We start from the raw sequence: 12,079 nt of genomic DNA, 5'->3' as shown, positions 1-12,079 counted from the left end.
CCTCTCTGGGGCTAGGAGGAGCCATCAGCAGATTTTAAAGCAGATTTTAAAGGTCCCAGTGACATTTAAAGGTCCCAGTGCAGTCAGGGCTGAGAGCCGCTGGCTTAAAAAGGCCTTTTGCACATTCAGAGACTTTCCCTGGCCCTCTTAGGCCTGTGCATTCCATGGGACCTCCTCTTATAGGTAAGGAAGCTGAGGCCCCGTGAGAATAATGATCCCTTCAAGGTCAATGTGTGCTCCCGCAGAGGATAAAATGAGAGCCTTGGACTTCTGGCTTCATGAACCAGTGATCCTGTCTGCACCAGTGGCTCTGTGCGTGTGTGGGTCTGCAGGTGTGGGTGTCTTCTGGGCACCTGTGGGTCAGATGGCAGCAGGTAGCTGTGGGAGTGTGTGCTGTGTGTGTGCACAAGAGAGAAGGTAGGTCTGTCGTACCTGGAACTGGGCAGCAGCTGGGGAATTTTGAGTCTCATCAGTCCCAAAAGCGCTGAACACCAGCCATCCTCATGTCCGTACTCAGTGCAAACAGACTCCCTTGCCGCCTCCTCTTGGAAGCCCACCTGTGGCAGCCTTGCACTCAGCATTCTGTGCAGAGTCTCCTTGGGTCTGTAGTTCTTCTGTGCTGGCTGGCCAGAGGTCAGTGGATCTGGTGGACATGCGAGGAGAGGCCCAGCTACAGCTGGAAACAAGCATCTCATGACCATCTCTGGGGAGGTCCTGTGCACAACTGAACAGGAAGGCCCTTCCCTGGGCACATCTTCCACCAACGCCTGGATGTGGAACTTGGCAGCCGCATGGCCCTGCAGGGGTTTGGGTCCAGGAGGGGGCTGGAACGGCCTTCAGTTCTGAGTGACTATAAGCAGGAGACCCGAGGATTACCCAAGCTCCAGGCTTCCAGAAGCAAGCAAGACGGGCACACGGCAGCTAGGCTTGTGGTCTTGACCATGCATTGCCATGACGTCCCCGAGGCTCAGGTGACAGGATGCCCGAGGGCTCACAGGTGAGCCCCAAACCCTGATGCTTCCTGCCAGCATGATGGGATCATCCCCGTTTTTACAGATGAGACCACTTTAAACACAGACGAGTTTGCTCTAATGCCCAAAGTCACACAGCAAGTGACAAGCTGAGATTCAAGTGTCCATGGACCAGCACCCAGATCTAGCACTCTCTGCTGGCCCATCCTGTGATCTCGAGGACACTGTCACTGTCTACATCAGCAGTGGCCACTGTCATCCCCTCCACCCCACCAGGAGCAATGCTGCGTCCCACTGAGGGAGGACGGTGCTGCTCTGGGAAGGCCCAGGTCCGCCCAGTGCTCTGGGAAGCACTCACCAAGAAGCTGCCCCATGCAAGTGAGGGAAGCCCAGGGGCATCCTCCTAGCACCCCACTCCCCAAGGGTGAACAGTCCACAGGGAAGAAAGGACACAGGGTTATAAAGAGCCCCTGGCCTGGGTTGAGGGACTAGAGAGAGCTTCCAGTTGGATGGGTGTCTCAAGACCCCAACACAAATTTGGAGGAGAGCGGGGGGTGGGGGGCGGGGCTGAAACATTGGCTTCTTTCCCCAAACTCTGCATCACCTGTAGCTTGGGTCCCTGCCCACAAATCAGAGGCCACACCCTGTCCAGTCCCAGAGGATAAGCCTGCTGGAAACAGGGGGCACAGAGAATTTTGCTAAAATTTCCCCATCAAATGGCAGTAGGCTTTGCCCAAGGATGCCCCACTTTCGCAGCCGGGGGTGGTCTCTCCCATGAGAGGCCAACACTGTTATCTGGGCCAGGGTCCCGTCCCTGATCTCTGGAGTGCTCACTGCTCTCTCCATGAGCTGGCCAGAAGCAGGGGCAGAGAGCAATCTGTCCCTCCAGTGGGAGACCACAGTCTTGCAGAATGGCCTGGCTGGCTATGCCCTCCCTAGGAGTCTGTGCACCAGGTGAGCTAACTACCTGATGAACTCCAGGGTGCCAACCTGGAGGCCCAGCCCTGACCCTCTCCCCTAGCCCTGACTCTCTCCATCCCCTGCAGATCCTCTGGGACCCTTCCTGCCCCAACACAGCACAGCACCTCGCCCACCTGCTCACTCTTGATCTCCCCTCTCCTGCAGCATTTGGCGGAGACAGGAAATGGGGGAGAAGAGGACTAAGAGTGAGCTGGGAATGGACCCAGAGAATAGCACCTTCTTTGGGCCTCACTTTGCAGAAAGTGACACAAGCTCAGGATCATGTTTATCAGGAAGAAAATCCCGCGTTCAAAGGTTACCCACTTGCATCTGGGAGTTGAGGACCTGCAGGGACTCTGCTCCCCGTCCATCCATCCAGCTCTGGGCAGCTCGGCCTGGACGTCCAGTCTCCTGACTCCACACAGAGAACCGCCCTATTCTTTCCTTACCTCTGAATAAAGGTGCCTCCATCTACCTGAACCAGAAATGGCCCGTGTCATTCCTGATTCTGTCCCCACCACGTATCCCTAATGGCTCACGTGTGGTCTTGCCACTCAGATCCCTTAGGGGGCCCCCTGCTGCTTATGGGGACACCCCACCCCAATCTCTTGTGCTTGGCCCAGCAGCCTCCAGTCTATCCTCTGTGAAGCTGCCTGTCTTTGTTTTAAATACGAAAAATAGTCCATCTCATTTGCCCGCTCACCACTGACCATTCCCGGCAGACAGAACAGCTTCTTAGCCCTGTCCACAGACCAGCTGGGTCCTGGCTAGTCCCTCTTCTGCCACCCCTTGCCTTCCTGTTGCCCGAGTGGCCACCCTACTTCTTGCCTTGGCATATGCTTGGACATGCTATTCGTGCTGTTTAGAATATCTCCCAAGGACACCTCCCCCTAGCAGCCCTCCAGGGTACCCCCTACCAAAGCAACCCCTCAGGACACCCTTGTCATAGGACACTCTTCCCAGGGACACCCTGTTGGGACATCCTTTTAAGATATCTCCCCCTTGGACACCCCTCTAGGACACCCTCCCAGGACACTGTCCCCCAACCTGGCTGATGGCAATCTCCCCCCATGGTCTTTCGTGTTCCTACTCAGGCCTGTTGAAACCTGCATCAGCCGAGGTCAGGGCTCTGCAGAGATCTCTCTGGGGCCATGTCGCCACTTGGATGCCAGGCTGGAGTCTTTCACAGGTGACCCAGTCCCGTGCCCACCGCCGCCTTCACCCCTACCACACAGGGCCCTGCGCCGGCCTTCAAGCCCACCAGGCTTCCCCCGAGCAGACTCAGTGTTTGAGCCTATGCCTCTGTCGAGTCTTGTTCAGTCTTCCTCACCTGACTATACTGAAAACTGCCCCCAGCACCTCCTGACCTCCTCACCTGTGGGGCACTGATGCATACTCCCTAACTTTGTTCTGGTCTCAGCCCCCGTCCCGCTAGCACACAGGCCCATGGGGCAGGGGATGACGTCCTTGGCACGATCCCCAACATCCGCGGTGTGCTGTAACACTGAAGACGCTTGGAAAGTATCTGCTGAGGGTAGGGCCTTGTCCTACTTGTCAAGGAGGAGAAGGCACTGATGGGTTTCTCCAGTCCTGCCATTGTGGATTCTAGCCCTTGAGGCTGCCGGGGAGACCTACCCACCAGACGTCCAGCTGCCCACAGGCTAATCTCAGAGATCGGCATACGGCAAATCTCAGTGTCTCGTTCTTTCACTCGTGGACAAGGAAATGGGGGAACAATTTTGCCACCACTCCAGGGGAATGACAGGGAACAGGCCATTTCTGATCAAGCTTCATGCCCAGCGAGCCCTCCCTGGGAGGGAGCGACCCTGAGCCCGGCCCCAAGCCAGGCCCCTGGCAGTGACAAGCAGCAGGTGAAAACAAGCATGTCCCATCAGACACAGGACTCCACGGGAGGGACACACAGAAGGAGACACAAATGCCAAAGCCGTGGGACCACCATCTGGCTGCCTCAGTTTCCAAAGAAGAGCTCTTCCCACCCAACCCCCCTCCTCCATTCCTCTCCTGTTCTGGTGCCTGAGAAAGGGCCTGCATCTTCAGAAGCCCCAGGCTCTTTCTACGGGATCACTGAGTCCTCTGGATGGGGTTCCCCCACCAGCCGGGCCTTTGTCTTCAGGGGATGGGGACCTCCAACCCCTTGTGTTCTTCTTGGGACAGTGAATCTCCTCCCGAAAGGCTCAAGACCCCGTTTGCATAACAAAAATCCAATGTCAGCCCTTCCCTGTGTAGAAGCCAGGCCAGTGGGGAACACAGTCTGTTATGCACTCAGCCCCGTTAAGGGACAAGGTGTAGGATAAGGGAGGAGAACAGTCGTCTGTAACATCACGTGTATTTCTGGAAGACCCTCTTCAGAGGCAGAGGTGGCAGTGGGCCAGAAAGAAGGGCGTCACACTGGCTTGTCACTGCCGCCCAAGCACCTGCTTCTCCACTGGGGAGAGAAGCACCTGCCTCTCTGCCTAGCCCTGTGTCCAGCACGTAGCAGGTGCTCAGTAAACATCTGGGGTGGGATGGATGTGTGAGCGAAGGGTGAATGCAGTCCCGGGTGAGATGCGCTGATGGGGTCGCGAATGGGGTGAGCCACGTCTCCGCCCCATCGGCCCGCAGAGGCCCCAGGGGGAGGCTCAGGGTGGGGGGTGCACGGTGTTCGCTCCCGTTGGCGTCTCTGCCTCGCTCAGCTCCCTGCATGCTTCTCCGGGGGCAGGGGCAGCTCTGGTCGTCTCGGCGCCCCACTCAGCGTCTGGCACAGAGTGGGGGCTCAGTAAATACCCGTTGAATGTAGCGCATCTCAACTCAACAAACATTTACTGAGCGTCCACTGTGTTGAGAGTCGCAGTCCTACCTTCCTGGGGCGCGCGACAGATGGGTGGCCCCGGGGACGCGGGTGCGGGCGTGCCTTGCCGCGTGCAAGGGCCCTGCTCAGTGACGCTTGTTTCCGAATGGAACTGGTGTCCCTGGGCTCACTAGAGGGGAGGGAGCCCTGAGGAAAGAGGAGAGAGGGTATGCAGCCCCCCTTTGGGGAATGCTGCTGCCCTTCCCGCCCCAAGTTCTCAGCAGGCGGGCACGCGGCAAGGCACGCGTGATGGAGGCAGGACCAGCAGCCCGCGTGTTGGCTGCTGCTCCCATGCCCATCGGGAAAGCAGGCAAGGTCTTCAGGGCAGAGGTGAAGGCATGGCTGCAGCAATGCATGCTGGGTTCCCCGCTCAGCAGAACTGGCATCGGAACGCCGTGGAAAGTGTAGAACAGTGCCGTCATAATTGCCCTAAGCAAGTGTCCATGAAGGGGAAGGCCATGCACACACACACACGTGCGTTATTTGTACTGTGGAGGGGTCTCCCTGGTTAGAGCATGGATTTTAGTACAGGCAAGGTGCTACATGCTGGCCCAGTGTGCCCTGGGTGAGAAGCACTGGGACCCAACCTGTGGCTGCTGTGCTGCCAGTGACGGGAATGACAGTGAGGGCAAGGGGATGGAGCTGAAGCAAGACCTTGCAGGTGTGTGACTGGCCAGTCAAAATGGTGTGTGCACAGCCTGGGGCCTCGTGGGGGGTCTCCCACCTACAGGGCTCCTGGGACGACCTGGGGACCCCTGATCCCAGCACATGCGGGCGAGGAGACTGTGCATGGGGACAGGGCAGGTCAGCAGCATGGGGAGAGGGAGCTGGCCAGGCTTCTCATCACGTGGTAGCTCCCTCCTGCAGATGGGCTGTGGACATGAGTGGGGATCCCTGGGTCAGTGGGAGGTGGGAGTCTGAGCACCACCCCACAAGGGGAGGACAGGAGACCACAAAAGTCCACCCTGAGGTCCCCAGACGCTCACTTCCTGAGAGCTCCTGGGCCTCATGGGTAACAGGACACCCCACCCAGGTGCGGGGGGCTGTGCAGGTGCTGGGGGGCTGGCGCAACAGGAGCCCACCACCTTCCAAAGCCACTGCCATCGGGAAAGCAACCGTGGAGCAGCAAGGCCCACAATCAAGTCCTGTAGTGCCCAGGGCCGTGGGTGCCTGGGAGCAGAGAAGATCCCGGGGCCGGACGGCCGCTGCTGGGCTGGTCCTCGCTGTGACCTGCCTGCAGGTGGGATGGGCAGCCCGTCGTGTCCCTCCCGGCACCTGCCCTGGCAGGACATGCTCGCCACAACCTTGGACGAGTCGCTCTGGGGGGACTGCTCTGACGTGGCCTTCCTGGGGTGGCACCCACCCAGACAGCGGCCCGGAGAGCCCCCATCTAGAGCGCTGCACCCTTGGAGGGACCAGAGGCATGGGGCTCCTGATGTCTGCTCGCAAAGATCACACAAAACAAGGCACCTTCGTTTGGCTTCGAGCTCTTCTTCAACAAATGGCAGTGCCCAGGCCGCCCTTCCCTCTTCCCACAGAACACTGGCGTGTGTAAGACAGTCACACTTCGGAGTCACGAGGATAGGAATGACAATGGCAGTCTGTTTGCTGAGCATCTACTATGGGCCGGGCAGAGCGCCCACACGTGTCACCTCCTCTGGTCACTACTGACCTGGCCAGGCAGACAGGTGGGATGGAGGAGGCCCACCGGTGGGGTCACAGCCCAGGGTCCCACAGCCCGTCAGGGGACGAGCCCAGATCCGCGCTCGGGCCCGTCTCACAGCCATGTCGGCCCCCCGGGCTCTGCCTCCTCACACCCGCATCCGCCCTCCGTGTCCCAGCTCAGCCTCACGCGCGCCCACAGGAAACCACCCGCGGGGACCCAGACACGCCGTCCGGATCTCCTGAGGGCATCACACCGCAGCTGGCTGTGTCCTTCACCTCCAGCATACAATTCCAGGACCCTATGTAGAGCGTAGCCCTCCATCTGAAAACCCCTCCTCATTTAGCCCTCCCAACCCCCAGAGTCCAGCAGCGGTCACATGTCCCGTACTCCCTGCAGACAGGGTGTCCCCCTTCCCCGGTGCCTTGCTCAGGCCGAGTGCCGGGAGGCTGTGCCTGTTGTCGACTCCCAGTCTGGACTCACCCGCCTAGACCATGCTTTACATCTGCTCTGGAAGGAAACGGGGCCCCCACTTTCCAGCCCGGCAGCCCGGGATGCCTCCTTCGCAATAGACCCCAGGAGCCCCATTCAGCTTTCTGGGCTGTCTCCAGCTCTGGAGGGTTCCAGGAGACATGCCCATGGGCGACACGTGAGCTAAACATGTCAAGGGGGAACTCACGCAGAAAGGGAGTCTGCTCTCCTACCTGGTTTGTTCCTTAGCTTTCTTAACGAGCAAGGTTCAGGTCTGGGGGATGGGTTCGAACCTGTGGGGCCCCTTGCTACGAGGCCTCTCATGCCCCAGTTACAGCTCCTTGCTCAGAAGAACCACTCACGTGAGTAAAAGTTGTCCCCTTGCATTGTCTGGAGAGGGTCTCTATCGGTCCCACTACTGTGGGACAAAGACTGGCTGTCTAGGTCTGGAGAGTTAGTCCTAGTGTCTGCATCCCCCTTGAGAATCAGCCAGCTGGTCTTCTGCGGAGGGAGGAAAAAGCCACGTGAATGCTGAGGCCATCGGCAGTGGGACTGACCGCATTACAGACAAGGAAATGGGGTCAGGGAGCTCAGGGACCCAAAGGGCTTCTCCTGGGGGCACGTGGGGGAGCCATATACACACCTCCCTCCCTTTAAGACAAGACAGGGGCCCTTGTCCTCCCTGGAGCCAGGATGGGGAGACTTTGGGGCCAAACCCCGCCCATAGAGGTACACCCATGCCTCTGCACTGCCTCCAGCTGCTTTCCCAGCAGGGCCGCCCAGCCCCAGGGCCTCACTCTTGACCTTCGGACCTTTTACTGGGAAACTCTGTCCAGCCTGTTCTCAAGCCAGCACCCCAGATACCCCCGGAATGCCCTTGGACTAATTTTCCTGTCTTTTCAGACATGCCTCCGTGATAGAGCCAGAACTGGGTTATAGGGGCGCGGAAGGAGGACAGTGGGAGGAGGCGGTGGTGGGGGATACCTCTGAAATCTGGTCCTTGCTGCGTGGGGCCCTGTGGGGCCCCTCCAGAGCAGAATGCAAGCTGGGAAGCCTGAACTTTCGGCTAGGGAACCCTCTCCAGAACCAGCCTGCCTCTGGGCAAGGCTGTGCGCCACCAGACCTGCCCCCGAATTTACCTTCCTGTTATCCTGATCGAAGATTCCATCCTCACCATCCGGTCGCCTGGTGGCTGGAAGGGAAGAGGCGGCCCGTCAAGGAGATATACCAGCTCCCTGGGCATTGCCCACCATGGTTCCCGCTTCCCATCGTGCTCAGAGACAGAAAGGAATCAAGCCAAGGTCAACAGGACAAGAGCTTTTGCAGGGCCAGGGAGCGGGACGCGCCAGGGAAGCATCCCACGGGAGCCCTGCAGGCGGTGGCCATGCACCCTCTCTCAGGACGGGTCTTCAAACCGAGAGCAGGTGTGCGAAGTGATGCAGTCGTAAAACGCCAGCCTCCCCAATCCCCCCGCCCTGAAATCACACCATGTGTTTAGGAGCTTGGGATTTTTAAGAACACATGCTCTACTCTTCTAGTCGAACTCCAAAGGATCAGGAGGGCTTGGTCCCCAGTGCCTGCTGGGTCCGGCTCAGCTGGGTGCACCCCTGCTGATCCCCACACCACCCTGTTCTCAAATCGGGAGACTGAGGCTCAGAGACACGACAGGCCTTGCTAAAGGCCATGCACGGGGGTGCTGGCAGAGGCTGACCTATGAACCCAGGTGCTCTGTCTCCAAAGTACCCGTTTGCCCCCCTCACTGCCTGCTGCCCACAAAACAGAAAGGTCAGCAAGCTCTGCCACTGAAAAAGTCCATGAAGAGACAGAAAGGAGGTACGATCCACAGCCAGAGGTGACCTCAGGGACTGGAAGGAGCGAAAGCTCACTTTACCCTGCTATGCCCCTCAAGAACGCTATCTGGGGCAGAGAAGTCCACCTTTTATAGACTCCACTGGCATATTTTTTGGTGGCGGGGGTGGGGTGGTCACCCCGAGGGGCTGACGTTATTCCCAAGCCAGTACGATCAAGCCCATCACATGAAGGGCATATGACGGCACTCAGCGCCCATGTGAGGAATTCCCGTACAAAGCCATGGACCCCGTGCATGGAACAATGGAAAGAAGACCCCGGGCCCCTTCCCCACCCATCACGGAGACTGAAGCCACGGTAAGGACATGCCAGGGGTGGGCTTCTTACCTGCAGCCTGCGGAGGGCTTGGACCTTCGAGCCTTTTGGAACACCCTGCCTTGTGCACCACCAAGGACAAGACTGACATCAGGCCCGAGAGCTTGGAAATTGGGGATTGGGCTACAGGACCTTGACAAGATAAGGTCACAGTTGAAGAGTGTTCTGGATATGTGGACATTTTGTTACTCCCGATGGCTCTTTCTCCTTCTTCCAGGAGAGACCATGATTTTTCCAGTGTGAAAATAAAAACCCTGCTCTCTCCATGGGCAGAGGCAAAATTACAGGGAGACTGCGCAAGGGGTGTTGTGATGGACAGAGGCACGGGCAGGACGGATGCGTGCCCACTGCCCAAGGCTCACCTGTCACACAGACAATGGTGGTCGCCAGGTAGCAGAGCCCTGAGCATCTGGCTATACAATTCACTGTGACCCTTGGCGACCGCCCAGCAAGCTCTGGGGATGATCAGGCCAGTGGGGGCTTGGAGCTGCAGAGCACAGCCACTGTCCAACCCAGAGGAGCCTCTCAGGCTCGGAGTGCTGGTGGGAGTCAGTGGGTGCACCCCTGAGGAGCCCTTAGTGGCCCCCAAATGGACCACTACTGTGGGGCCAATTTACAAATACTAAGACAACAAAGGGCTCTTTGGAATATGAAATCCTAGCCCTCTGGGTCACAGGGCCCAGAGGCTACCCTGGGTTCGATCGAGCACTTCACACAGCTGTGGGTGACCAGTTGGGTCAGACACTTATGGCGGCAGAGAGACCTCGGGGCTCAAGAAATGCCCCCCCCCACCTGATAAGGAAGCTATCCCACCAGGATTGAGCACGTTTCCTCTGCAAATGTTCTTCCCCCAATCACCAAGGGCTCTCCAAAGGCCAAACATGCCAGCCCCATGGCACACGCAACAGATGCCCAGATGTGGGAACGGGGGTAGGAAAATACAGGCATTCGGCACTTGGTATTATTTGCAGCCTGCCTCCTGAACAGCTCTGAGCCTCAGTTTCCTGATCTGTAAAATGGGCAAATGACGCCCACCACCCGCCCCTGCTCTGAGTTGCGAGGCTCCCGCGGGGTAATGCCTGTAGATGCTGTAACACACTGGGGGACCTAGGTCTGATAAACGAGGAATGAACAGAGAACAGCCTTGAGGCGAGCTGGCAGCCTGGCATTTCAGAGAGTTGGGAGAAGACAGATCGATTCAGGACGACCCAGGAAACTGGCCTGAGTATGTCTGGTCCAGCAAACAAGGCTGTACCTCTGAGCCTAGAATGTGTTTGCCACGAGGAGCCCTTCAGGGAGAGCCCTGGGGGACCTCTTTTGGGGGCATCCCCAGGAGACTGGCTGGCCTCTGATGTTCTTTCTGGACCCACAACCCACCTGCCTTCCCCTTTCCTCCTGTCCCAAGACAGGACCCCAAAGCCAAGATGAGACTATACCCCACCACAGAGGAATCCCAGAGAGTCCGTGAAAGGTGGTTGCTTCCTGTCTTACATCAGGGAGCACGTACTGATGAATTTGCAGGGGAGGACAGAGAGAGCACCCCTACGCTAGCAGGCGGATGCAGGTGCAGGGCTGAGCTGCCCTCTCTGGCCTCCAGAGCCCTGGCATCCACTCCCACGGCTGTTGCTGCCAAGCTGCCTTTTGCTTACCAATGACACAGCTATCGCCCTGTCCCTGCAACCGGACACAGCTTTCTGGCTGGTGTGGGGGGAGGGGTTCTGGTTTTCCCTGGAATCCCTTTTGAGCATTCTGAACCTAGCATAGCATCCCTCTCTTGAGGGGACCTACTACTGGCATGTTCCTGCTCTGCGCCCCCACATCAGTGGGGCCTCAGCCAATTCCGACAAAACCTGATGGCAAGGCAGCCTCAACCCCACTCTCAGAGAAGAGACAGGGAGTGGCTGTGGCGGGAGCCACACCTGCTTCACCAACATCAGGGGGCCCCCCGCTGTGAGCACCTGCAGACGGCTCGGAAGCACCACAATACCCCAGTTCCATGTGCACTCTGCGTCCCGCCGCTCCCTGCCTATTCCATGTCTGCCCCTGACTATGCAGGAAAGAGCTCTTCCGCTCCCGTCCTGTCCTGCCCCTCACCGTTTTCAATTTCCCATTCATTTCCTCTTGCTTCCTTTCTTCCTTTTTTTTCTTACTACTTTTTCAAAAAGCCATTAAATCATAAATAAGCAGACTGGAACTAATATCGTACAAGGCATACTGTTGGGCCCTAAATGCTGTACAGCGAGAGCGGAAGGGTCAGGGGCTGGGGGTCGGGTGGACAAGCCCCAGTGGAGCTCAGAGCGGCCACTTCTCAGCCCCAGCCTTGGGCTCCTCATCCGCAGGGGTACCGAACCCAGAGCGGACCGGCAGGGGACATGCTGGCAGCTGTCGAGCGCCAGCACAGAATAGGGGTGTCCTTGCAGCAGCTGCTCAGGTGAGGACCCCCTTGTCCTCCACACTAGTGCCCCACCATGAGGCCGGGCCACCTCACTGCTGGAGCTCATGTCCCCAGCACGGGAACGGGATGCAGGCACCAGAAAAGAGTGATGCCGATTAAGAACTGTGTGTGTGTTGGAGATGGGGCTTTGGAAAATAAATGAAATAATTAGATACTATGCTTTTTAAACTGGTTGGGCGTATTATCTTCAATTAGTTAATGGTTCAGTAATGCGACATCTCCCGCACAATCTCAAGACAGGTGGACATCAGCATAAAAGTTTCTGAAGTCTCTCCCCGAGAAACAACAGGGTGGTGACTTTACTGAGTGTGTGTGTGTGTGCACGCGCACACAAGCACATGCATGCTCACACACATGCTCACACACAATGTTCACATGTGCTCACACGCACCCACACATGCTCACACGTGTGCTCACAAGCATGCTTATAAATACATGCTCACATACACTCACGCACTTGCACACATGCTCACACGCATGTTCCCCCATCCCTGCTCTCACACATGCATGATCTCATACACATGCAT

The 12,079-nt window shown here is 57.9% G+C and overlaps 1 protein-coding gene across 10 annotated transcripts in view; it reads right to left on the bottom strand.

The window, feature by feature from the left end:
- ABLIM2 (actin binding LIM protein family member 2) overlaps positions 1-12,079 on the bottom strand; it is a 135,114-nt gene that overhangs the window by 22,244 nt on the left and 100,791 nt on the right. For 7 of the 10 annotated variants that reach the window (XM_032333724.1, XM_032333727.1, XM_032333729.1 and 4 more), the window contains 2 exons: positions 8,053-8,105; positions 7,276-7,414 (listed from right to left, as the gene is read on the bottom strand). In XM_032333724.1, the coding sequence (XP_032189615.1) occupies positions 7,276-7,414; positions 8,053-8,105 (192 nt within the window). Of the gene's footprint in view, positions 1-7,275; positions 7,415-8,052; positions 8,106-9,109; positions 9,230-12,079 lie in introns of all 10 variants that reach the window. The other 3 variants (XM_032333723.1, XM_032333721.1, XM_032333722.1) reach the window with 1 other exon arrangement.

Source organism: Mustela erminea, chromosome 2, assembly GCF_009829155.1.
Source record: "Mustela erminea isolate mMusErm1 chromosome 2, mMusErm1.Pri, whole genome shotgun sequence".
NCBI lineage: Eukaryota > Metazoa > Chordata > Mammalia > Carnivora > Mustelidae > Mustela > Mustela erminea.
The sequence above is the reverse complement of the archived record's forward strand: the minus strand, read 5'-3'. Positions and strand labels throughout refer to the sequence as shown.